The sequence below is a fragment of the Mus musculus genome, chromosome 18 (genome assembly GCF_000001635.26).
Source record: "Mus musculus strain C57BL/6J chromosome 18, GRCm38.p6 C57BL/6J".
Lineage (NCBI taxonomy): Eukaryota > Metazoa > Chordata > Mammalia > Rodentia > Muridae > Mus > Mus musculus.
In genome coordinates, this window is record NC_000084.6 from 21,116,624 (window position 1) to 21,143,423 (window position 26,800).

Below are 26,800 nucleotides of genomic sequence, written 5' to 3' on the forward strand. Positions count from 1 at the left end.
CAAGGCAGGTCTGGGACACCTTGTGTCCCTTTCATGGGGGTTATGGGGGTGTTCTAGTTTCTCTTTTCTCTTGTCATGATAAAACACTCTGACCAAAAGCAACCTTGGGGAGGAAAGGGTTGATTTGGCTTACATATCTGGATCACAGTCCACTGAGGGAAGCCAGGGCAGGAACTCAAGCAGGGCAGGCACCTGGAGGCAGGCACTGAAATGGAGATCTTGAAGGAGGAGTGTCGCTTACTGGCTTGTTTCTCATGGCTTACTCAGCCTTCTTATACAATCCAGGGGTGTACTGCCCACGGTAGTCTCATCTTGGCTACATCAATCATTAATCAAAAAACTCCACGAGCTTGCTTATAGGTCAGCTGAGTGGAGGGGTTTTCTCAGTGGAATTTTTCTCTTCCCCGATGATCCTGGAACGTTTCAAGTTTGAAAAAAAAAATCTAATCAGGACACACTATCACTGACAGAACCCAAGAGACAGGCATTGAAGCAGAGACCACTGAGAGAGCTGCTTACACAATTCAGGACTATTGTCCAGGGATGTCGCCACTGACAGTGGGCTAGACCCTTCTTGTATGCCATTAATAAAGAATATTCTCCCCACAGATATTCCTACAGGACAATCTGATGGAGGCAATTCTTTAGCTGAGGTTCCTTCTTCCCAGGTGACTCTAGATTGTGTCAAGTTGACAAAAAAACCAACCAATAAACAACAAAGTCACCTAGTATTGGCAATAAGGGTCAGCAGTAAAAATATAGTTTATGTTAAAAGTGACAGATCAGTGAAGAAGGAAATGTAGGACTCTGCACACTATGTCCCCAGAGCTCTAGGTAAAGAATCCGACCTTGTTCGTGATGTTCCTGTGTTAGTCTTGTGGGAAGTGTGTGTCTTCATCTGTTTGTTGTAGTCATCATAGTCATTGTTAATGTTGCTGCTGCTGTAACAGAATACCTGAGACTGAGTAACATATAAAGAAAAAAAATTTTGTTTTGGGTTGTGATTCTGAGACTAAGGTACACAAGAGCGTGGCTGCAGAATATTTTTGGTTTCTAGTGAGGGTCTTATGCTGCTCATGGTGGAAAAAGAAAGGTGTGTGTGTGTGTTTGTTGTGTATTTGTGTATACATGCTTACATGGTATGCACGTGTGTGAGAGAGAATGTGTGCTTGTGTATGCATGCTGTGTGTGCATGTATTTGCATGTGTGTATGTATGCATGTTTGTATATGCAGGCATACATGCATGTTTACGTATGCATGTGTGTGCGTGTGCATTTGTGTGTGTACACAGTCTTTGTCACACACTTTGGCCACCATGAACTAAGCTGTTCTGCTGTGCCTTCCCAACCACAATGGAGCGAAACCTTCGGAAACTGAGCCAAAACAAGTTTTTCCTCCTTCCCACTGTTGCTGGCAGTATCATTACATCGATGTTAACCTGATGGACACGGAGGCTGTGGATGGGCAGTTCTTTGTGGTCACAGATCATCTCTTAGTTGTGGGCATGGGTTCAAACCCCAAGACCCCAACTAAATTTCCTGAAGGGATTGGTGAGAGTTATGAACACAGTTCACGAATATGTGACACCTGGAAGCTTTCGCTAATCTTTCGGGAGATTTTGTCAAATTTCAGTCAGGCAACTGGACACTTACTATAGAACAGACCTTGTGCTGTATGTTCAATATATATAAAGCAGTAAACACAATTCTTTAAGATCCTCTGACTATACTGCTGAAATAAGGATATCAATTTCTTTTCCTACCCACTTATGATAGCAAATGAGGCTAATTTCCTTTTTTACTATCTTCAATACACTCTATCCTGTTCAGAGATGGCTCTAGAGAGGAAGGGAGGGAGAGAGGAAGAGAGGGAGGGAGGGAGAGAGAGAGAGAGAGAGAGAGAGAGAGAGAGAGAGAGAGAGAGAGAGAGAGAGAGAGAGAGAATCCTTGTGGAGTGTATGTTGATAAAGGTCCAATTTCATTTCTGTTCTCAGGAGTTCAGGATCCAGCAGGGATGCTGGCCTGAGAAAGGTCTCTTTGGGCAGCTATAAGAAAATACCATAGATTAGACGTCTTTAAAGCAGCAGAGGTTTATGTATGATGGGTTTGAAGGCTGGGAGCCCACACTTAGGTGCTATCTGGTGAAGGCCTGCATTTGTACAGATGTTGCCTTATATCACGTCTTCATGTGGAGAAAAAGGCTAGTTAGCTTTTTGATGTCTTTTTTTTTTTAAGAAAATTTTATTTTCAGTTGTGTGGGTGGATGGATGTGGTGGGGGAGTTATGCCTGTGAGTGCAAGTGCTAGTGGAGGCCAGAAGAGGGCACTGCATCTTCTGGGATTGGAACTACATGAAGTGGTAAGCAGCCTGATGTGGGTTTTAGAAGCTGAATCTTAGTCCTCTAAAAGAGTGCTATGATCTCTTAACTGCTGAGCCACCTCTCCAGCCCCAGGATGTCCTTGTATAAATCATAGGGGTTCCAGCTTCATTGTCTAAACACTTCCGAAAGCCTATCTATCTGCTCATAGCATGGTGTTAGAGGGTACGTTTGGACATATGACCTGGGCTAGTTGTGATGGGGGATGGAGCAACATAAGTGTGCACTGTCACTTGTCACATAACTCTTTTTTCCATCTAGTGACCAGGAACCATTGTAAAGTTAATTTTCATTTCTCCCATGTTGTGTCAGAAGGAGGAGGTCAAAAGCTTGTGAGACACAGTCCCATGAGTCCTGGGGAGGATCTTACACGTTTTCAAACATCAGCTGCCACAGTGGTTAGCCCAGTTCAAGCATTGCTTCCCCAACAGTGTTAGAGTTGGTCCATTCCTCTGCACCCCCCCAGTCGCACTTCATCCAGGTCCTATCATTTCTTGAATGAGTAACTTCCTTCTCATTGGTCCCTCTGCATTCAGGTTAGCCTACTTTTGGTTCATTTTTGACTCTCCATTCGTGGTGATTCTCCATGCTCACGTGAGCTATGTGGTGACAGTCATGGAAGGGCTCCACTGGATCCCCTTTTCCCCTTTATTAATTTATTTATTCACTTTACTTCCCAGTCACAACCTCCTTCCTGGTCCTCTCTCACAAGGTCCCTCCTCCCATCCTCCCTCCCCTTCTCCTCTGACAGGGTAAAGACCTTCCCTGGGTTTCTCCCCCCCCTGGCACAATGAGTCTCTTCAAGTCTAGGCACCTCCTCTCCCACTGAGGCCAGAAAAGGCAGCCCAGCCAGGGGAATGGATTCCATAGACAGGCAACAGCTTTAGGGACAGTTCCTGCTCCAGTTGTTTGGGACCTACATGAAGACCGAGCTGCATATCTGTTATATATGTATGGGGAGGCCTAGGTCCAGTCATTGTATGTTCTTTGATGGGTTCTCTCTGGGAGGCCCCAAGGGTCCAGGTTAGTTGGCTCTTGTTGGCCTTCCTGTGGAGTTCCTGTCCCCTTCAGGGCCCTCAATCATTTCCCAAACTCTTCCATCTAGTGTTTGGCTGTGGGTCTCTGGGTCTGTTTCAGTCAGCTGATGGGTGGAGCTTCTCAGAGGACAGTCAAGCTTGGCTTGAAAGTCTGCAAGCACGACTCGGATCATTTTCAGTGTTCTTTACTACTCTAGCCCTGCCGGATGGGCTATGCTCTCTTCAGTTGGAGGAAGGTCTGGTATGTGACTCAGAAGCAAAACATCTTGCTCTTGACCCTTCTTGTCTCTGCTGCTTGCCTATCCTGAGGGGAGTGGCCGTGCTCACACAGCCTTCCACTGTAATAGGATGGAAAGCAATGGAGTCAGCCAAGCCCAGACTGATGTTCAGAAATGGAGATGAAACCAGTCCTTTTCCCTTATCAATGGTTTTCCCCTCTGGTATTTGTCACATAAACAAAGTGACAAAAATCCAGACCAATTCACTTCCTGACAATAAGTCACCATCAGCAGGCGATGGTGCCTGCGGGTTGAAGGTGGGATCTGTAAGTGTGGTGGGTACTGGCATCATGCAGAGGCAATGAATAAACAGACTCTGCACTGCCTGTCAAAGAAGCTGCCAGGGCTACTCACTATACCTGTTTCTCAAGCTTTTATTGGGGACATTCCTGAGAGATCACCAAATAACAAGACCTCCATTTTCTTATCTCTTATTTCATCTGGGGAAGAGAAATTAGTTATTTCTGTCTTCCAGATCATGACTTCTCAGTGGTTAGCTGAGTCACAGGTGGGTCAGGGGTCTTCACGTGTGGCCATTATAGTGGTATTCCAGTACACTGCCTTTCCTCATCCAGAACAGATAGCATCCTCATCCTTCCATCACCCAGGATGTGAATACAGGGGAATCTTCCTTCTGAACAATGTGCTCCAGGGAGCTGGTGTATTTAGACCCGAGCACGGGGACAGAAAGTCAACTGCCATTCTCATCTAAGGAAAATGAGGAATTACAATGAAGTCTCTGGGCCCGGGAAGGAACGTGGTAAGGAGTGACCAGCTTCATAGATTGTCCCCACGAGGGGCCAGGTGAACAGGTAAACACTGGGCTAACAACTTGCATACTATAGCACTGTGTGAGTAGAGGGTAATGAGAGCTGTCCATGAAGAGATGGGACCTGCTGCTCTGGAGACCAAGTGCAGCAAGATCCCAAGGTATGAAGCTAAAAGTCCTCTGGGGTGCAGATTGTGGATAAAGGCTCCTAAGCGGTCCTGCCTCAAGCTAATAAGTCTCATGCCTCATGAAGAATGTATGTGCACACACATACTACACCATACACAATAACCATAGATGATAAGGAAAAAGAATGCATTTGTTTCAGTTGTATAATTACCTGCCTGGCTGAACATTTTCAAATTCAGAAGGAAAATAGGGAACCTCTCTAGACTGCTGGAGTCCTGTTGTCCCACAGGTGCAGGACAGAAAGGACCATCAACCTGACACCCCTGAAAAGAGGGAGCCTCAGCGGAGGAACTGCCCATCACCCCCAGACTTGCCTGTGGGAGTGTCTCTTAATTGTTAATTGATGAAGGAAGGCCCGGCTCACTGACTACGTAAGAAAGGTAATTGAGCAAGTCAGAGGGAGCAAGCCAGTCACCAGTGTTGCTCCACGTCTCTCTCTGCTCCAGTTTCTGGCTTAAGTCCACGACGGACTCAAATGTACGTCACCAATAAGTCAAATAAACACCTTTCTCCCCAGGTTAGTCTTGATCAGTGTTTATCCCAGCAACAGAGAGCAAACGAGGGCAGTAGGAATAATGTGAAGAAGAAACATGAAGTTGGCATCCCACCAAACAGCTCTAGCTAAACAGCTTTGTGCTTTGAGCATTGTGCTCCAGGCCCCTTCATGTGGACACCTTATTTGAAAAACCACACAGTGCCCTGCTTCCTAATTCCTTGTTTTTCTTGAGCCACATCTATTTACTGATTTCCACAACCTCAGGATCCCGGTCCCATTGACTGACGAGTGTAAAAACATGATTGGCAGAAGAGGACTGAAAATCCGTTCTTGTCATTGTTGTCTACCCGGAACTGGCTGGTGCAGTCCTGGGGCAGTTATGGATGGAAGAGCCTGGCACCTAGTGGCCATATTTGGTATAACAGCTTCTCTCCACTTTGGTTCCCTTTGTAAGCTGTTTCTTGCTTGGATACAGCCAAATGAAGTGTGTGTACATGTTATCTGAAAACCGTTTACATTTTAAAGTCTTATTTAGTATCTTTACTGAGTCATTGTTTTGAACGAAGGAGCTAATGCGCTCAGAGCCTCTTTAAAGAAAAAAGATTTTTTGACTTATATGTATTATGTATATGTATCACTTGGCATGCATTTGCTGGTGGTCGTAGAAGAGAAGAGAACATTAGCTCTGGAGCTAGCTAGTGTTACAGGTGATGTGAGCTGCCTGATGTAGGTACTGGGCACTGAACTCAGGTGGTTTGGGATTTTATTTTGTTCAGCCACCTCTTCAGTACAGTTTGTTTTATCAACAGGAGTCTTTCCTTTTTCCCTTCCCTTCCCCTTCTTCCCTTCCCTTCCCTTCCCTTCCCTTCCCTTCCCTTCCCTTCCCTTCCCTTCCCTTCCCTTCCCTTCCCTTTTTTCCCTTCCCTTACCTTCCTTTCCCTTTTCCCTTCCCTTTCCCTCCCCTTCCCTTTCATTTCCCTTTCCCTCTCTCTCCTCTCCTCTCCTCTCCTCTCCTCTCCTCTCCTCTCCTCTCCTCTCCTCTCCTCTCCTCTCCTCTCCTCTCCTCTCCTCCCCTCCCCTCCTCCTCTCCTCTCCTCCTCTCCTCTCCCCTCCCCCCTCCCCTCCCCTCCCCTCCCCTCTCCTTTCCTTCCCCTTCTTCCCCTTCCCCTTCCTACTCTTTCTTTCCTTTCTCTTTTGGACAAAGGATGAGCAGCACAGGCTGCTCTTGAGCCCACAGAGATACCCTGCCTCAGCTTCTCAATTACTGGGATTACAGGTGTGTACCACCATGCTCAGCTACAGTTTCCTCAGCTACAGTAGCATCAACTGGGGAGGATCAGTTGAGGATTGTCTCCTCACTGATTTTTCAGCTGTAGGACAGTAGGTAGTGGATCAGGGCAGACATTCCACCTGTGCATCAAAAGGCCGCTCAGTCATTTACGGAAGGTAAGAGGTGGGGAAACTGGGAGACAGCTGCAATGGAATGAGTATAAGATGGAGATCCAAGTTCTTTCCTTTGTTTTATTATAGCCCACGTGTGCTCTGGAGGGATTGACAGTCTGAGTTTTATTTCTATGAAGCTAAAAGTGTGGGCTTCCAAAGTCCCCTTTGTTTTAAAGCCCTGTTGGGATACATTTCCCATTTTGGAGGACACAGACCTGTGTTATCTTTCCCTACTGACACGGGCCTGAGAACACCCAGAGTTTAAACACCCACCACATGTACTCTCTCTCAGTTGCCTGCATCTCTGGAAGTTAATGTCTGGTCTGTGGCCCTCTGCGGGACACACTGCTCTTCGTTCATTTTTATATCCATAACTACAGGGAAGTCGCTGGCATAAATTGTAAGAGAAGAATGTCCCCGCTGTAAGAAATTCTTGCTGCATTTGTCACATAAGTGAAGCTGGGATCACCCAGCAAGTTTGTGTCTCACTGTCTCGTCTGCTCTGTATTTGACGGTGTGAGTGCCACACTTGCCATTCATTTGATTTTGATTTTGGATGCTGAAGACTGAGCTGAGGGCTTCAAGCATGCTGGGCCTGTGCTTTCCCACTGAGCCTCATTCTCTGGACCTCATCTGACTTAACTCCACTCTGTTACTCCGTGGCTGATGCCTTCATGTCACAGTGACCAGCCACCATCAGATATGTCATGGCGTATCTGTTCAAGAGTCCTCTGACTTTGAAGGCTCTGGAGGCCAAAGAACAGTCAGCTCACAAGGGGTGGACACACACAGGCTTCCTTCTCATTACAAAGGAGGAGAACCTACACAGTCTGGTGATGATGTCTAATAATTCCCAAAGCATATGGACAATTTATCCAAGTAAGAAGGGACGAAGGTGAGCAGGCATCACAAGGGGGAGTCATCTGGGCAAAGTTACAACGTATCTTCCACTTAATATTTTCTGCAGATAGTGCCTCTTCTAACGTCAGTTACATAGGAATCACAGGACCTAACAACTTCTTTCTAGTTTCCAATTTCTTAGCTACATCCGCTTGAGAACTCTCAGTTTTAGTCTTCTAGTGCCTGACTCTGCAATCCAGGGTAGCAGATACCCACCCCTGTGGAGTGGGAGAGTGAGACAGGAGGCTTAGGAAATGGTGGGATGAATGACTGAGGCATGCTTCTGATTGGGAGATAAAGTGCTGGGAAGCGATCTCGTAAGTGGAGAACAACAAAAACTCCACCCGCAGTTCCCTAGCCTCCTTCTGACACTTACCTGCCACACACAGCAGGGTGAAGTGTCTTCTCCAGCATCATGGAGCACTTCTGCTAGGCTCTGACTGCATCACTTGAAAAGAAGGAAGCCAAAGGTAGGAATGTGCATCAGCGCCCTTCTCCCTGGAACTTCCTTTCAAGTTAAAACAGCATCTGCAGGGGCCTTCTCTGCCTCTGACCACACAGGTCCTCTTTGAGCGTCATGGGGCTGCCTGGCTTTGAGCTTCTATGAACCACAGCTTTTGTCTTGCATCTCAATTCTGAATGGAGTTTGCAGTATTAGGAATCCCTTTCTAGTTCCCTATGCCTGAGGGGCTGGGGAATGAGGCCTTTGAAAAGTCAGTAGTAGGTCTGACTCACTCAGGAAAGACTTCAAGAGCAACCTTGAGATTTTCTTTATTTATAGACATTTCAGAACCATTTAAATCAACAGACAACGGATTTTTCTTTTTTAGACATAATATACTGCATTTATCTTGAGGTACACATTGGGCCCATTAAATAATGCAACACAATGAACTGCTGATGTGTGGCTAGCAACCCACTGTTCTCCCAGCCCAGAAACTGTACAGAGACTTCCAAATTCTTAGAAAATACAATTTCCATTTAAGTGAAGGAAAATGCCCCAAGTTCTTGGGGTCCTTCCTTCCTTCCTTCCTTCCTTCCTTCCTTCCTTCCTTCCTTCCTCCCTCCCTCCCTCCCTTCCTTCCATCCTTCCTTTCTAGTTTTAGCTGAAACACTATTTCAAATGGAACATATGAAAACAGGGGACAGGTTTATGGCTAGGGAATTATGGAAGCCCTATCCTACAGGAGATTGTAAACCAAAGGAGCTCACCCTCTGCTAAGCTCTAGTACAGAGATGCGCAGCCTCGGAGGTGGGCAGAGGGAGACAACCGCAGACGACACTTGCACCTAGCTGCTTGAAGCACACTCACACTCACGTGTTTCTGGCTATCACAATGAGTCAAAATATAAAACAAGACTTCCTGAAAACCTAGAAATGTGACCCGACGTGGTACAGCCACAGAGTCCTACATTACAAACCTACAGGATAAGGAAAGTTCTGGTTCCACGATTTGTCCTCTGGGACTTTGATTCTTTTGCCTTAGCAGCTTTCAGGTTTCGAGAAGAGCATTGGGAATTCACACAATGGGCATGTTTCTCAAAGCCTCGTGTGTCCACCAATAGATGGAACTTTTCCTGGTAGACTGCAACTCAAATTTCCTGGGCTCCTTGGAAATCTTTGTGTTTCCCAGCTTGTCATTCAGGGTATATACTTACGGAAGATAGGCACGAGACTAGATTTATTACACAAAGCACTAGGAAAACGATGGGTTCTCCATCCATCCATTTCAAGCCCCTGAACTTCACAAGGGAGCATGTGGACGGATGCTGTGCAGGTGGCTCTGCAGTGTGAACGGAGGTTGTTTATGTATGAATCTGATCAGCTGGAATGGGCTGTCACAGTTCCCATAAGGTTGTGGCATTTCTGCAGGACAGGAATAAACACTGCAATTTAGCTGAATGGGCAGTTTGATACAACTTCATAAATTTGAATGGTCTATGTGGGCTGAGAGAGAGTAGATGTGGACATTTCACAGTCCATAAACTTGAGCAGTTCAACTTAGACAGAACTTGCAGGCGTCTGGAAGATTCTGTGAAGGAAGCGGTGGGTGAACACTTGAGTTTTCTCTCTGAATTGACTTCGTATTTTACATTTTAGCTGCTTGGCCCGGCTTCTTGCTGACACGGTCTCTTCCGACAGGGGAGGGGCAGGAAGATGATTTAGCCATGAGTTTAAGGATTCCCCCAAAGATAGCACTTCTCCACAAGTACCATTGTCCCTCACTGGACGTAGGGAATCTGCCGCTAATGGAGGTATTGTCTTGATTTGGCTGCTTTTGGAAGAGGTTCCACTGTAGGGTGTGGAAGGCAAGGGGTGTTTCTGCTTTCTGCTGTGTAGCCTGTCTGATTCTCTCTGGCTTATGAATTCCTTGTCTAGTCAGGATCCTCCTCAGACAGGTGCTCAGCTCAGAAGTGGCAATTATACTTATTTGTGGCTTTTAGAAATGCCAGTACTGATTATCATTAAAAATTCCAGGTCAGTGAAAGAAAATAGGAGCAGGGGGAGACAGATGCATTTCTTCTTTAATATATTCCAAGTGTCAGGGGGTGTTCACCAACGTCTGGGGCATTTATTGTTTGTCTTAGAGGCACCTGCCATTGCTTCCATCTGTGGGCTCCTTAAATATGGGACTCTAAGCATCCAGCTTCCAGGAAATGTTCATAGTCTCTCGCACACATATACACCGCCAGCAACTGTGATTTTGAAACATCTAAGTTCTAAGAGGACAGGGGTTAGGACTTTTCTCAGCCTCGGGTCTGGCACACAGAGGGTGCTTACTGAATATACAATGAATGTATGACCCCAAGGCCAATCCTTGATTTAAGGGAGGTTCCAGGATCCCAATCAAAACAGATATGGCATAAGTATGCCAGGACCAAAGCAAATAAACTAAAAGAAGACTGAAACTCTTGTTTTGTGTAAGGTTCTTGCAAAGACCAAAGGAGTCAGTTGTTTACATGGGGCAACCTTCACAGCAAACACAAACCAAACTTAGGGCTTGCTTCCGAGCTTGAAAATCATGGCCAAGGGCTGGGTGCTGAAGGATGGATAAAGAAAGGGTTTCCAGTGGGGACCTGAAGTGTCTCCATTGCAAGCTGTCTTTATTCTCAAGGGAAGTTAATTTTCTCAGGATAGGTTAACTTTCTAAGGAGTTAGTTCCCCTTGTAGAGGGCTGCTTTCTGAAACCGACTCTCCCTGAGTCTTGGGTGTGAGAGAGCAGTATGGAAACTTCACAGATTCATTGCTGACTCCGGAAGCATTCCAGCTGCCTGTTTGATTCTTGCTACTTGCAGTGTAGTATTTACATTTGGATTGTATGTTAGGAAGGGATAAAAGCCATTTCTTAGTAATGAGATCAGAGGTGAGAAATTAGACAAAGTATCAATTCATCCCAATTCTAGATCAGAAGATGGAATTAAGTAGATCTCTAATGGCCAGAAATAATGACATATTTCACTCGGCTGGAAACCCAGACTGGCGGGTGTTTCTTCTTTTTGGGGAACAGGAAGACATGACAAAATGGGGTCATCTGTTCGGGATACACTGACTCCTGGTGGTCAAACAATCTCACCTGAGCAGCTCAGGTGTGCATCTCACTACCAGGATGTCTGTCTGTCCGGTGAGAATCTGGGGATAGACTCATGGACTATGTGGAGGATATGTTGCTCAGAAAAAAAATGGAACTCTTTGAGGTTATATGCCTTCAAACAGTCAAGAGAAAAAAAGTGATGGTATAGTTGGGGTATTTAGCCACATTTAGGAAAATCCTTGGACATGTTCTGGAATTCTCAGAATATGAATGATAGTTACTGTGTTTTACAAGAGGAGAAAGAGGTCGACGATGGAATTAGCAAGTACTCTTATTGGTATCTTAGGAATCAGTGCAGAGATATGGCATCTAGAATAGAGAGGTGGTCTGTCTGAGTCACAAGGTTTCCTAACACAAGAGGCGTGCTGAGCAGACCTCACATTTTGGAGAAAGGCTTTTCAGACCTTTCACGGGGGCACACAGGAGGACAGGATGAAGGTTCCAAAGCAGCTGTCATTTCCCCAAATGTCAGCACAGATATGCAAGAGTCAGTCCTCCCACGGGCTTACAGAGCACATTAAATTCTTCAACAGAATCTTTCCCGACTGCTTCTGAGTTTTCAGGGCTGGAGCCTAGGAGGCTGAGCTTTAAAGTTCAGGTTCTGAGACTCTTTGGGATCGTTACGCCAACTGTTTTTGAGCGAATCCATTCAGTTCAAAGCCTGGGAACCTCAGTGGATATTATAAAGTAAAAAGATATTATCTAAAAATATCAGATTAAAAAACTACATTAAAACACATCTATGTGCATACACACACATGCCTTTTTTTTTTTTTTCTTTTCCTCTGCTCCATGAAACTAGCAGCAGTTACAGATCAAATGTAATGGTCATGATTTGTGTCATTCCTAAGGACACCAGATATCCTCTATCAAAACATGATTTTTTGGAAAATGCCTTTTGATAAAAAGATCTCCACCAAGCATGGAACATTAAAGTGTCATTTCACACCACTCACATCACCAGGCACAGGAGGAAAACAGCTGGCAGGAAGCAAAGCGAGCTGCAGAATACAATGGACTGTCCACCGTTGACTCCCCAGGAAGCGAACTGCTCACAAGTGTTTATGTGTTTCAGCTTTGGCTGTTTTGTAATAAATACCATGCCTTCTCCAAGACCTATTAGGGGTACAAATGAGTTCTCTGGATATGACTTTAGTTCTTTTAGCAGCTGTTGAATGTTGAGTGACGTACAAGGCACACCTCTAAGTGTTCTGTATAGCATCTTTATTGATGTACAAAATAGCCTGTTCACCATTCGGAAACGGAATCTGCATAGTAAGACTTTCTCTTATCTCTATATACAGAGAAGGTTTTGTTTTGTTTTGTTTGTTTTAAGTGCAAAAACATGAATCTGTGTCCTAGCCCACCCCTTCCAGCACGCGCTTCTTAGCTCTGTCTCATGACGGATGGGGCCATTTGGCTATATCTTGGGCCTCCAGCCATTAATAAACTGCAGTATTTTCTTTACCTGTAGTTTGCTTAGTTTGAAATCCTCTGAGAGGATCTCTTCTGTTAATTGAACAAGCAAATTCCCATCGATCTTTTCAGTGACAAAGAAGGCTATGACGTCTTCAGACAAACCAATGAACCGCAAAGACTTGGACACTTCCTCTATAGAGAGTCCTGATAGGTCAGCGGGTGGCTGCCACGGGGAACCATCCCCACAGGATCTGGGGGCCAGCTGGAGGTGGAGCGGAGATGAGAAAGGGTAAGAGACAGAGAAGATGTCCTGCATGCCCTTTCTGACAAAATACTGGTCCTCCGAGAGGTCCAGTGACCCTGCTGTGGGGTCCTCCTCAGCACCATCAATTTTCAGAGGCAAAGGAGATGTTTCAGGGGTGGCTTTCTGTTCCACTGGCTTTGGGGCCCTTGGGGGTAAGGCAGGGCAGGAGACGCTCTGCTTGGTCATGCCAGCTGCAAAGGAGTTGTCCTCGGAGTTCTCCAGACAGTAGCTGGCCGACTTGGGGCAACTGGGGACACCGCTGCTACTGAACTCTGCAGAGGTCGTGCTGGGTGGGCTGCCCAGGAGCTCGCAACCCTCAAAATCAAAAGGGGCTGGGCAGGTTCTCTTTGGTGTGCCAGGTGTCTTCTGTCTGGGGTAGCTGTAGCTCCTGCTCGGATCGAGCAGAAAGTCACTCCTTGTCTGGTTCTCCGATGCTCCTGAGTAATGGTTGGGCCATGAGAGCCGGGAGGACAGAGCTTCAGCGGAAGGACTTCCAAATGGGGACTTGGGGTCCACAGAGTCACTCTTCACTCGGGTGCAGGGGTAGCAGGACACAGGGGCACTGTTGGGAGGACTTGTATCACTCTGAGTGATGCTGCTCACGAAGCAAACACAGAAAAGGAAATTAGTAAAAAAAAAATAAAGTAACCTTAGCCTTGGGAGGTCAATACACGTAACTCTCTGTGAGTTCCAGACCAGCTTGGTCTACATAGTGAGACCCTGTCTAAAAAAAGTCAAAGCCCAAGCTTTTCCTTATAATTATTTATAGATGTTATTTCTAAGGTGAAAAGGTAGTTAGGTGTGTGTGTGTATTTTTTCTTAAATTCAATAAATTACCTGCTTTTAAGAAAAAGAATCAGTAAAGTTCTTTGTACTTGTAGATATGTATATAACAATTTAAAACATCCCAGCTGTGAGAAAAATTAATGTGTACATACATAAATATATATGTTACAGCTAATAAGAAAGTGCTGTTAGTAAGTGCCTGAACATTTACATTGAGAAAAAATTTCACACCATACTTTGGGCCAACATAAGAGCAATGTCTGCAGTGGGCACGGGTGAGGGACAGGGTGGTGACTGCTGGCTCCTACATGCATGTGGGAGACAAGGATGTAGCCACATCAACACTGTTCATAGCGCTGGGTCCTCCCCAGTGTCTGATAGGAAGAAATGTTTCCAATACAGTGCTCATCGTTGCCCCGGCTTCGGAACAGTAGATTTATAGATATAGCTAAGAATTTTAATGTCCAGAGGACAAAACCAAAACAAAACAAAAACTGCCCACACAGACATTAAACAGCAAGAACCCAGGTTAGGGCTGCCCTTCTCCTGGAGGCCATATTTTCACATCCTAACATTGACAGTGAAGCCAGAATATGCTGAAAGGTGGGTGAGCAGGTTGTCATATCTCAGGAAACGACAGTCGAAATGGGCACTTCATTTGGCAGAAGACCTAAAATGTTTCCTGAGAGAAATGGGGCTGGTCTGCTTTGTTTCTTTGTAGCCATAGCTAAGAAGGGATCCCTCTCCGTTCAGGGTCAGAGCAGAGAGCTAAGTTTAAGACTGAGGTTCTGATAGAAAGCATGGCCTGACTGTGTCAAAGTCAAGGTGAAAGGTGCCAAAGCCATCTCCTGAGAAGCGATAGCAGCCCACACACTGCGGCCAAGAGGAGGAGCCCTCCGTGGCTCTTACAGACCCCCGTGGCATCTTTTTTTTTTTTTTTAAATCAAGACACCAATTCTTCCACCCAAGGTTAAAATGAGTAGAGGCCCAATTATGACCTTCCTATGAAATTATTTTTAAAAGGCATACAGCATTTCCTCTCCCACCCTGCTGCTAGGTGATGTTCCCAAGGCCCATGGACTGGCTGCTGTGGGTTCTGCTGGGGGTGGGGGTACTCACATGTTATGCAGTCCTGAAGAATAGTAAGACAGGGTGGGGCTTGGAGATCTCGTCTGTGGCCGGACTGGCTTGACTGTTCGAGGAGGGATGGAGGGACTTGTGGACAAAGGCTTTGCACTTCGGGGCGGCACAGGTGGGGCGTTCAGGAGCCGGCATTCTTCCCTGACCTGGTGTAGGAAAAGAACCCTCCAGGTTAACAACAGACTGGCATGGGGTAGGGATGGGGTGGAGGACTGAGGGTGAGATTGGGGAGCACAGCTCCAATGTGCAGGGGCAGGGAGACTTTAAGCAGTAAAGGTAAGCAGGACACACACACATACACACAGACATAGACACACATTCACACACACAGACATAGACATACACACAGACATACAGACACACAGACCCAGACACACACACACACACACACACACACACACACACACACACAAACGATAAGACCAGAAGCCTGCCACAAACTGCTGGGAACAGACTGAGCTGGAAGGAAACTGTTTGGTGAATGTTAGCTTCTGTGGAAACACAGGCTTGAGAGATGCCAAGATGCACGGAGCAGACGTGGATGTGGAGGCAGTGACGGTGTCACAGCCATGACAACGAGAGAGGATGGCTCTGCTGGAGTCCTGTTCATTTCCCATATGCAATACAATCTGATCCAAACCTTTGGAAAGATGGACTTTAGTTTTTTATGTTGCTTTTGTGTGTGTGCACATACTCAGAGATGCACATGAATATGCATGCATGAGCTGTTCCATGGTACCTATGTGGAGATCAGAGGACAATTTATAGGAATAAGTTCTCTGCTTCCACCATGTGGGTCCTGGAGATTAAATTTAGGTCATTAGGCTTGGTGGCCTTTCCTCACTGAGCCTTCTGGGCCAAAATGTGGGCCTTCTGCCAGGTTAAAAGTTCCACTGACAGCTATGTCTGGTGCCTTATAAATATCACAGTTGTTTAGATGCATATTTGAATTTAGGAGATCCAGGCTGGGGCCCGAGAGTTGACTTTTCCTGTGTGTGTGTTAATGGACTATGTGTATGTTTTCATGGACACTGTATATGCTAGGCAAATATTCTAGTGACTGAGTAAATGACCAGCCCTTTTAAAAGTTGTTTCTTGAAGTTAGACAGGGTGGTGCATGTCTATAATCCCAGCATTCAGACTAGAGCAGGATTGCCACGTGTTTGAGGCTAGCCAGGGCTACATAGTAAGATTCCTTCTCAGGAAAGCTTTCCACTATTTCTTCTTTTTCTCTCCTTTCTGAGTAGCTGGGATTACAGACAGAAGTTATGGTGTCTGGGCAAGTCTGCATTTCTAACAAACTCCAAGCAAGGTGAATGGTATGTTATAGGTCCAGGAACTAGACAGATGCAGAGGGAGCAATGAGGAAGCACTCCAATTCCAGAGTAGAACTTTTGCTGGTAAAAGCTTACCCCAGTCAGATGACATCCACTCATCTTTACACTGGGGATGATCTAGGTGACCCAGCATGGCCTGGGACTTCAGCGAGTGACTGTCCTTACAAGCCTCTCTAGTCCCAGGAGTTTTCCCCCAGTGCGTTCTTACTTGAGAAGTGCTAATTCGGCATGCCCTTTTCCATATTGGGCAGCAGGGGGCACCCGATGCCTGGTTGTGCTAGGCCACCCTGAACCATGGCCAATTCAGGACTCTGTTAAATATGCTGAGCTCTGAGACGTTTCACCTGCTTTCAGGCACGGTCCCAGCATCTCTTTCAGTCTGTTCTTCAACAACTTGTTTTAGGGACATGAGAACAGCAAGTGACAGCTGTGGTGATGATGATGGTAAAAATGGAATGAACAGCCTCCCGTGACACATATACTTCCTTCGCTGACTGCATATTGGGCCTCTAGCTGGAATCCCAGGTCTGATTCACTTGCCAAAATCAGCCAGAAAAGGAAGCCATATGATCATGAAAGGTGCATTGATTTAAGTGAGACGGAAGCAATCTTATTTTTTTTTTTTAATTTTTGAGACAGAATTATTATATAGCCAGGCTGGCCTTGAACATGGTATGAAGTGGAAGATGACCTTGAACCCATCTCTCTGCCTGCACCTCCCAAATGTTGGAATCACAAGTACATCCTACCATACCCCCTCGGAGTGATTTAAAGGAAATCATTCTTTGTTCAGCACAAGCCCAGGAGTCTCTGCTCTCACCCAGAGCAGCCTCAGCCCTGGCACTGGGCTGGGAAGAAGAGAGCTCTTCATTCAAGTTAAAGCTAAATACTTGGGCAGGAAATTTCCTCTTCAATGGCTAGAGCAAGTTTTCTGTTTTGGAGTCTTTGAAATGGTATGCTACAGAAAAGTAGCTCTTATCAAAGGAGCCCTCTCTGCAGCAGATACAGGACTATCACAGAAAACAACAACTGGTCCTGATGCAGAAAATAACCATAATCACGTAGGGGGTGCATCCCAAGGAATACACAACTCCTACACTGAAGGCTCATGAACTATGTCAGAAGAGGAGGTGGAAAGATTAAAGAGCCAGAGGACCTGGAGATGTGCTGTGAAATTGTCTCCTAGAAATGGCAGGGAAGCTGTAGCTATGCTCCCTCAACACTATGGCTGTCTAAACAAGATCTGAACAAGGACAACCCAATAGACAGGCGAAAGTGGAAGGGGAAGTATTATGGGTTCTGCCTTTAAACAAAGAGCTATAGCAACTAAGGGTGGGAGTTCTCTTTCCCCAGGGAGGAGTCCCCTAATTGATTATCCAATATCAGGTGGTCAGCTCAGAAGTCACGTACATGTACGCAACACAAAAAGGAATCAGCAGGTTGTACTTATGTATATATACATATACATATATACGTATATACACACACATATACATACACATACATATATACATACACACAACATATGTGTGTGTGTGTGTAAAACAATAACAATTATAGACAGAGGCCATGATTTTGAGGGGGAATGGGAAGGTTGGGGGAAGAAACAGGAACGAAGAGAAACAATTATATTTTTTACTTTTTATTAGATTTCATTTTTATTTTATACGTGAGTGTTCTGATTGCATGTATGTACATACACATACATGCTTGGCATCCAAGAAAGTACGAACAGGGCATTGCATCGCCTAGAACTGGAGTTATGGATGGTTATGAAACACCATGTGGCTGCTGGGTATTGAACCTGGGGCTTCTGCAAGAGCAGCAAGTGCTCTTCACCTTGCATATTTCTCTTCAGCCTCATAATTATACTTGAATGAAAATTAATTAAAAAAATTAAAAGGTGGGTGCGGTGTGGTGGTATACATTTTGATTCTAGCATTTGGAGGCAAAGGCAGGTGGATCTCCACAACTTTGGTTACAAAGCGATTGCCAGGACAACTAGGGTCACATAGTGAAGCCCTGTCTCACGCAATCCCTCCAATAAAACAGGTGGCAGTGGTGAACAACTACAGAAAGTAAATTCATAAATAACAGAGTCTGGAAAACTGGGAGAACTGTTCAGCTGATATACTATTGGGGTCTTCTTTTTTTCTTAAAGAGGAACTGGTTAATGTTTTAACTTTTAAAATAAATGAGTTCTCAATACCAGAATTAAGTGGAATGTGAAGAAAAACGATTAGTGATGAGTTCAATTCAGAGTACTCTCCATTTTAGAATCAGCCATTAGGTGCGATACTTCATTAGGAATAGCTTACCTCACATGTCAACGGCAATGTGCTGAGACGCCCACTATGATGTATATCTCAATTAAAATTAACTGGCTGACCTTAATATTGGAACTCAAAAAAAAAAAAGCAGCCATGCGCAGCTGAATGTGGCTTGAGGGTGTCCCCGTTTCCTGTTCTTATGGCCAAAGGCACCTGGGGCTGCTCGGACAGCACCTTCATAGCTGGGCAATGCCAGGGCTGGGTGGAGGCATACAGTGAAAAGAAGCATTTGTAGATGTCAGGGCCTGGTGTGAGGGAAACTGTGGTTAATGAAGTGTTTAAAGCTAAACTTCAAAATGAAACCTGAGACACGGGCAGTGTTGGGACCTTCCGTGGGACTCCTGAGCGGGGTCTGGGTCTAAGTCAGTTCATCATGGAAAGGTCAAGCCACTTTAAAATATCCCTTGGGAAAGTGGTAGTATTAAAAGCTGCAACTTATCCTGCACTGGGGTGGATTCTAAGAATCGTTCTGCAGAGGCACAGAATGAAGAGCTTGCTGTCCCAGGAGGGCAGGGAGGGCAGTCCTCAGTGGGTGAGGCAGCTGGCTAGCCACAGACCCACAGCTCTGGGCCTGGGCACTTTCCACTGGGGTTGCAGATGTGGCATCTCTGATCGCAGCACATTGTGGGAAGGATTACACGCTGAGGTAGGATGCACACACTCTGGTCGGTCCTTGGAAGTTATAAATAGTGAAGGTTGGCTGTGCTTTGTGCTTCTCTTATTGCCTCTTAGGGTCTTTCATGGCAGCTATGATCCTATTCTTCTTTGCTTCTTGATTTGATTCAACATGAGACGTTTATATGTAAGAAGATGGGTCAAGTAACCTGTTTCCTGCGTCCTCTCATATGCAATTTCACTTTAGGTGCTACACGCCCAGCACATACCCTCAGGTGGCTTCCACATGGTCTTGCCAGCCCTGTCTGGTCTTCACTGAGGCCTCTGCGCACTAGCTCTCACCTATCTTTCTGGTTGTTTCTCAGACTCCTCTTCCTCCTCCTGCACTGCCCATGCACTGCTTCCTCTCTTTTCTTTGTAACAGTGGATCTGCTTGGGAGAGCCACCATTGCTTGAAGCACCTTGTGCTTCCCTGCCTCGCCTCTGTTTTAGTCTCTCCCAGCTCATCACATTTAATTGACCATTCCTACTGCCTAGTCTTAAAGGTAGCATGTCTGTCTTGCCACCAGGATAGAGTCTATCCTGGCTTCTGAACTAGGCTAGCATGCTATTGCAGTTATTTACCCTCCATGTATATTTAATTAGTCCAGGAGTCAAAATGGAATGGACCAATGTCACTGTTATAACTCTCTAGTCATACAGAGTTTAGGCATCTGTCTCCTCTGGCAGGAATATGTTACACAGAGCTTCAGGTGAAACTTAACTGATTAACAGGCTGATTTTTTAAAGGTTAAACAAACAAACAAAGCAACAAAGATGCATTTCTACCTTTAAATGTAAACCATACACATCTTCTTTATTCTAACGAGGACATTCATATGTTGAGCTATGTGGGCCGGGTGTAGGCTTCTGTGGCACTTGGCATACATCTTCACTGTGCTTTGGCACGGTCATGTGGTGAAAATCCAATGACTGCATTCTTCAGCTGTCAGTGTTCCCACCTCCCAACAGTGCTTCCCAAACAAGCATGTAAAACACTACCCTGTGCCTGGCAGGTGAGTGTGGTCTGCCTGATACTCAGTATTCAAAGCTGAGTTTCAACTGGCACTAACCTTGGCTACCTGAGGGTCAGCATTCAGTTTTAAGGTGAATATGACCATCATCAGATGATGGGTGACCTTTGTCTGTAGGCGAAGTGTTCAGAAAGGCTCCCAGTACCAGCCTCCTACTGTTTAAGAAAAAGCCAGAAGACACCATACTGATCTAGGCTACAGTGTGGAAGCTGGTTCCTGACTGTGCCCAGAGCCTGGCCACCTTCCTTTCCTTCTCTGAAATCTCAGCATTTTAAATCTTGTCAAATATCTGTCATGAATAGTGTGGTGTCATCAGTTCTTGACATTTGCATAGATGACACCAGGGTTACATATAAAGTTAACTTAAGAAAAAGTAGAGATAGCGAACTGTTCTCTCAGAGCCTAGGTGGTGTAGGAGGAATAACAAGCTCCTGAGATCTAACCTACGGAAAATGTCGAACAGTGAGGATCTGAAGACAACTGTAATGGGTGTTAACAGGCGGGGCATAGCCACTGTCTACTCTTACTGTTCCCAAGAGTCTAATGACTCTGTTAGCTTCACTTTGCTACTTAGAAGTTCAAATGCATGTGAAGTATCTATGATTGAGGTTGGTCTGAGATTACAAAAATACATAACCTCAAGAGTTGGTTATGAGGAAGGGAAACAAATACAATTAAAATAAAAATCTGAAAGTGTATTAATAGAATTATGTGCAGAGGTTTGTGGGAACACTATGAATTTATTTGAGATAGCAGGAGAATAAATTCATAGGACACTTTAATGAGAAGGTCTTGGGGAAGCAGGATTAAGAGTGTAATAAGGGCTTAGACAGCATGACATGATACCTAGTACATCTAACATCTAACAACCACAGTGATGCTGTGGTCTGGGAGGGTAGATGATGAGACAGATATTAATTCCATTTGTTAGAGACAGAAACAGAAATTCAAAGACGAGGTCCAGGAGAAAGTATGGCGCTCAAGACTGAAAACACCGCTTGGACTAGACTTTGTACTTGTTGATGAAATCTGAAGAAGGCTGGGCCCCCAAAGAAAGACTGAAGAGGAGAAAACAAGTATGAGTGCATCATACAGTCCATAGAGCAGAATCGTGGAACAATGTAAGGGGGGGGGGCAAGGGAGCGAAGATGCAGAGGAAGACACAGCAGTACCGCCCTGAGCAGATAACAGTATCAGAAACTCATAAGAAGGGGGGAGAAAGGATACCATACAGGTAGTCAGCAGGTCACTGGCAGAGCCTAGTGAGTGAGGGTCGAAAGGCACAGAAGGTAGATTCCATTGAGTGGAAGGAAGCCAGAAGGAGAGGTGAAGATGGAGTCAACAAGATATACTACTCACTTCTGGTAATGGTCAGGAAAGTAGAAGGGATACTTGTTAGAAAGGGGTTCGGAATGGAATGGCCTTTCTTTTTGAATGGAAAGAAACTTGGGAATTGTGCCCAGGCATGTCACCCCCCCCCCCACCCCCCCCAGTCCCAGGGATGATATGCTGAACTCTCACTGATGAGGACTGAGGACAGAAGGGAGAATGAACACATATGCCCCCTGCTGTCTGCCTTTGCCATGCCTCCACCCACCCCTGCTGGCCACATCACACAGAAAAACAGTGTACACTAACTTACCCTCAATCAGCTGGCATGAGGGTAAAATGTATCTAACAGAGTACAGGGCTTCATGTTTTAAGTAAGCACGGTCAAATACAATTTCAATCACTGGGCTGAAGTCAAATGCATTGTGGGCTAGGACTACTTCCGATCTCTGTGAGTTTGAGACCAGCCTGGTCTACAGAGTGAGTTCTAGGACAGCCAGGGCAACATAGAGAAACTGTCTTGAAAAACCAGAAAAAAAAATTGCAAAAAGTAAAAGTCACCCCAAGTGTTTGTGGGTGTGTGAGACTTTGGTTAGGTGACATTTCTTAGGAAGCCTCTGTTTCTTGACACTCTAACTCCCTACTCTTATTCTAGGGTGGAGATAATACATCTTCACTAGCTGACCAGTGAGAGAGCTTAAGAAAACAAATCATGTCACCATGTGGTATTTTTTTGGCTTAGCATCCTTTAGATCTCCTCCTGAGAAACAGTGATTTCACAGCAGTGGCTGCTCAGCCCCTAGAAGAGAGTGAAGGAGGAGATAGCTGCCGATGGCCACACCTCCTGAGACTTTACAGTCTAAATCTTCTGTGGTGGTGGTGATGGGGTCATAGCCTGTGGAAAAGATTATACTGCCTGGAACTGGGAACTATCACTAAAGAGACTTTTGATTCTCCTGGGTTTGAGTCTTTTGCTTCTATTTTGACAAGTCAGAAAATAAATATGCTGGTGGTGAGCTTGATCTGAAATTGGGCTCACCTTCAGTACGAGTGTTCTTCTCTAACAGAGCCAACCTCAGGGCAGCATTGCAATCTAAAGAAAGGAGTTTTGTAACTACGCTGCCTTGAACTCTGTAACCTTGCCTTCCCTGCATGCTCTCTGCCTGCATTTTACATTTCTTCCCACACTCCCCTCCCAGATAACAAAATCATTACAGCCTTAAGAAATCTTATTTATAAAGAGCCTTTTATATAAAGAGTTCATAACCCTGCCACATAGCCATAGTGGGTATTTTCAGCCAGACAAAATGCAAGTTTTATCGTATCGAAATGTAATGAATGAATCTCTACTGGATTAGCTACCGAAGGCCAACTTAGAGTCTAAATCCCATTCTTAAATGTGCTGTCTTATTATTTCCTTTGTCTCATTGTATATTGATAATAAGGTTCTAAGACAGACCCTACTGGGAGAAGGTCTCCCATAGTCAAGCCCCAGGCAAGGGCGAATAAGAGAGGGAGCTGCGTCGCTCAGCTGGAGGCAAGAAGGGCAAGTGGTTCTGAAAAGAAGCCGTTGTTTAAGACCTGGGTGCCACTGGGGCCTGTTTAAAGATTTTTCTGAGAAAGGAGTACAGTATATGATATACATCATTGCATAACATATAACCTTCTTGTCAGTGTGACTTTACACAAGTAGCAGAGTGCATGTCTGAGACAAGACTTACTCCACTAGGATATTATAATTATCTTTATTAGCATGCCAGTCACTGAAAGTTCCGATGGACATAGGAGAAAAAAAAATGTCTTGGCTTAGAAAATTTCATGTAAAAACAACCTACCTGAGATGGAAGGCAATTAGCTTCAGAATTACCACAACAATATACTAATTTACTCATCATTTCAATTAATGAGTGAAAGCCCAGGTAGGGCTTGCTTACAAAGTATTCCTCAAAAGTTGTAATTAAAATGAATTAAATGCCAACTGTTCTAGGAGACCTCATTAATTAGTGGAATCTTGAATGGAGGCTATTGTAGAGCACTTAGCTTGATGCACATCATTTGTTCCATGCATTCTCTTTTTCCTGGCTGGATACTGAAAACCAGGGCCTCATGCACACCAGGCAAGCATCTCTGTACCGAGCTGTACAATTCCCTAGGCCCCAGCTTCATTTGAATGGTTTTCAATATTTCAGCTTGAATATTAATGCATCTGGTGTCTTTAAGAAAACCTGTCATTTAATGGCTTATCTAACATTAACATATTCTTCTTTAAAAATTAAAAAATGTGGTATCATTTGTGTGTGTGGTGTGTGAGTGTGGGTGCATGCACAGCATGGAGCGCATGTGGAAGTCGTGGGACACTTCATGAGAGCGGCAGTTCTGTCTTTCAACCATGAGCTCTGAGAATAGAACGCAGGCTGTCAGCCTGACATGTGAAACACTGTTAGCCACAGCACTGGCCCCAACATTTGAGAAAGGGAAAAAGGACAAAGAGAAAATAAAAAAAAGTTGAGCTTGGATCATTTTTCATGATCACTGCCTTTAGTTTACAAACCAACATTTTTTTATCATATGGCATTTAGTTTAATGTCATGATACATTCAGCAAGCTCATATACCACAATAAAACTTGAAAATATCATGGTATATAAGCTTTTTTTTAACTAGATATTTTCTTTATATACATTTCAAATGCTATCCTGAAAATTCCCTATACCCTCCCCCCGCCCTGCTCCCCTACCCACCCACTCCCACTTCTTGGCCCTGGCATTCCCCTGTACTGGGGCATATAAAGTTTGCAAGACCAAGGGGCCTCTCTTCCCAGTGATGGCCGACTAGGCCAACATTTTTATAACACTTTCTTAACCTGAGTACTTAGGAGTAAATCCCAATTCTATTGGGGGTGGGGTCAGAGCCTGGCTTGGTGAACGGGAGACCACAGCTCAGCGCTGAGATAGCCGTGCAGGTGGGGATGGGAATGTTAGTTCCCTGAAACTCGTTCACAGACTCCCTTTTTACAAGCACCTGCAACTCCCCCTTGAAATGACATGCGCTACTCGGATCTTCAGCGTACCAGGAGATGGTGCAGGTTCTTACTGTTTGGTTTAATATATCGCATTGTTTATGATGACTCCACTCCCAGGTAATTATGACACATACCCTGTCAAGTAGGAACTTTTATAGGCAGGTTAAAATCCTGTTCTGTTCCTCAAAAATCAAGTGTTATCTTATGAGGGAGAGCAGCGCCTCAGGATGTTGAGCTGCCTCTCTGGATTTGGCCGTGGAGATGCAAATGTCCCCATTCACCGCCTGACCCTTTGGGGGGGGGGGGCTTACTTCCTCTCTTCATCCATTAGTCAAGGAAGGATGGGATGAGGGAGAAAGCTGTAGCTTTCAACTCACCTTCTAAGTCTCACTGTGGTGTGCTTCACTATGGAGTCTCATTAATTCCACCCTCTAATAATGAGTGACTTCACTCTTCATCCTATAGCTTGGTCCTCTCAGCAGCTGCAAGGGCATCCAGCAGGGTGTCGGAAAGGTTAACATCACTTCCTATGTGGCTAAAAGCTGGAATCCATCTTATATTCAATTATTGATACTCTTTATTTTGAATGTTCCCTAAGTGCTAAGAAGATGTGCCAAGTCCTTTGTATAATACAATAACACAGTAGAGAACTTATCATCCCCACAGGAGCTGACTCAGGAAGGCTCGAGATCTCTCCCAAGTGTGAAGCTGCTAAGTCAAGTGAGGATGCAGGTCCACGTGGGGCTCTCTGGCATGACTACTTCTAATGACCTATTCAGTTGTGTGGAGATCTGTGCTCTCCTAACTATCCTGTGGTGTGGACAGTAGTGCTCTCCTGACTATCCTGCAGTGTGGAGATCGGTGCTCTCCTAACTATCCTGTGCTGTGGACATTAGTACTCTCCTGACTATCCTGCAGTGTGGAGACCAGTGCTCTCCTAACTATCCTGTGGTGCTTTCCTGAGCCCCACTGGAGGAGAATGACTCCAAGGACCTAGATAGATTCCATCTTCCTACTGAATGTTCAGCTGGCTGAGGGAACTCAGAAACTAACCTACAGCTGGAATGGGGCCCAGCTTTCAATGCATCCTTTGAGTCTCACGGTGGTATACTTCATTTTGGGGTTTACTAATGATGGGCTGCCCACCTTCATGAGGGACTTCAGTCTTTATCCTATAGCTCAGGCCTCATACCTGCCTGTAAGCAGCTGCGAGAACATTCTGTCAGAAAGCCTAACAAACGCACAAACACTGCAGTAAAACTGGGTGAAATCGGTGGCTTCAGTCTAGAGCTCACTCTGGGTTTTCCTTTCCCCAGTATTACAGATTGTGCAGTGCCAACATCCAGCCAAGGATCACTGTACAGACAGAAGATGTTGGTCCCAGACAGGACACTGCTGCCCAAATGGCTTCAGAAGGTTGAGACCTGGTGATGGCGTTGGTTGTTTCTGTGCTGGGGACTGAACTGAGGCTTTGCTGGGGAACCTCTGCATCTGGCTTCACACCTCCAAATACCCTGTACTTTGTTGGTATTTTTTTCCACTTGAGACTTTACTATTTTCTTCTAAAAAATTTCATACTATATATTGACCACACACAGTATTGTGCTACATAAGGTCACTGTCATATAAGTGTACACTGCACATGAGCATGCACTCTTTATCTCGTCGTTCTCATTCTGCTTTCCCCACTCTTGGTAGTCTTCTTGGACACCCTAAATAGTTCCACTTTTACTTTCCTCCCTTCTCTTCTCTTCTCTTCTCTTCTCTTCTCTTCTCTTCTCTTCTCTTCTCTTCTCTTCTCTTCTCTTCTTCTCTTCTCTTCTCTTCTCTTCTCGTCTCCCCTCCTCTTCCCCCACCCCCTCTCAAACACACACACACACACACACACACACACACACACACACACACTTACACACTTACAGTTTATATAAGACCTGGGAACCTCAAATGGCAGAAAACATATGCTCCCTTAATATGAAAATTTCCAGTTATATCAATTTTCCTGCAAACAGCCCTGCACTTCTGATAGCCATTTGAGGTGGGGAGCGGGAAGGGAGGAGAAGGGCCCAGAGACAGAGACAGAAAGACAGGAGTTCTTGAAAGACTGCCACTTGTCAAGTCTCTGAGTAAATGCTTTAGAAATGTTAGGGGACTGGAGCAATAATAGTTCAGCAGTTAAGAGCTCTGGCTGTTCCTCCAGAGGACCAGAGTTCAATTCCAAGCATGCACATGGCAGCATTTACAACTGTCTTAACTCCAGTTGTAGGCTATCTGATACCCACAGAAACATGAATGAAGGCAAAACATCAACACACATAAAATAAACTATTTTAAGAAAAGAAATATTAGCTAGCAGCCAGGAGTT

General features: G+C 45.1%; 1 protein-coding gene across 1 annotated transcript in view; it reads right to left on the reverse strand.

Annotated features, from left to right (window-relative positions):
- Nucleotides 1-10,718: 10,718 nt before the first annotated feature.
- Garem1 (GRB2 associated regulator of MAPK1 subtype 1) overlaps nt 10,719-26,800 on the reverse strand; it is a 172,798-nt gene continuing 156,716 nt past the window's right edge. Inside the window, exons 5-6 of the mRNA NM_001033445.2 lie at nt 14,710-14,876; nt 10,719-13,399 (exon numbers count right to left, since the gene is read on the reverse strand). Of these exons, the coding sequence (NP_001028617.2) occupies nt 12,502-13,399; nt 14,710-14,876 (1,065 nt within the window). The 3' untranslated portion in view covers nt 10,719-12,501. The remainder of the gene's footprint in view (nt 13,400-14,709; nt 14,877-26,800) is intronic.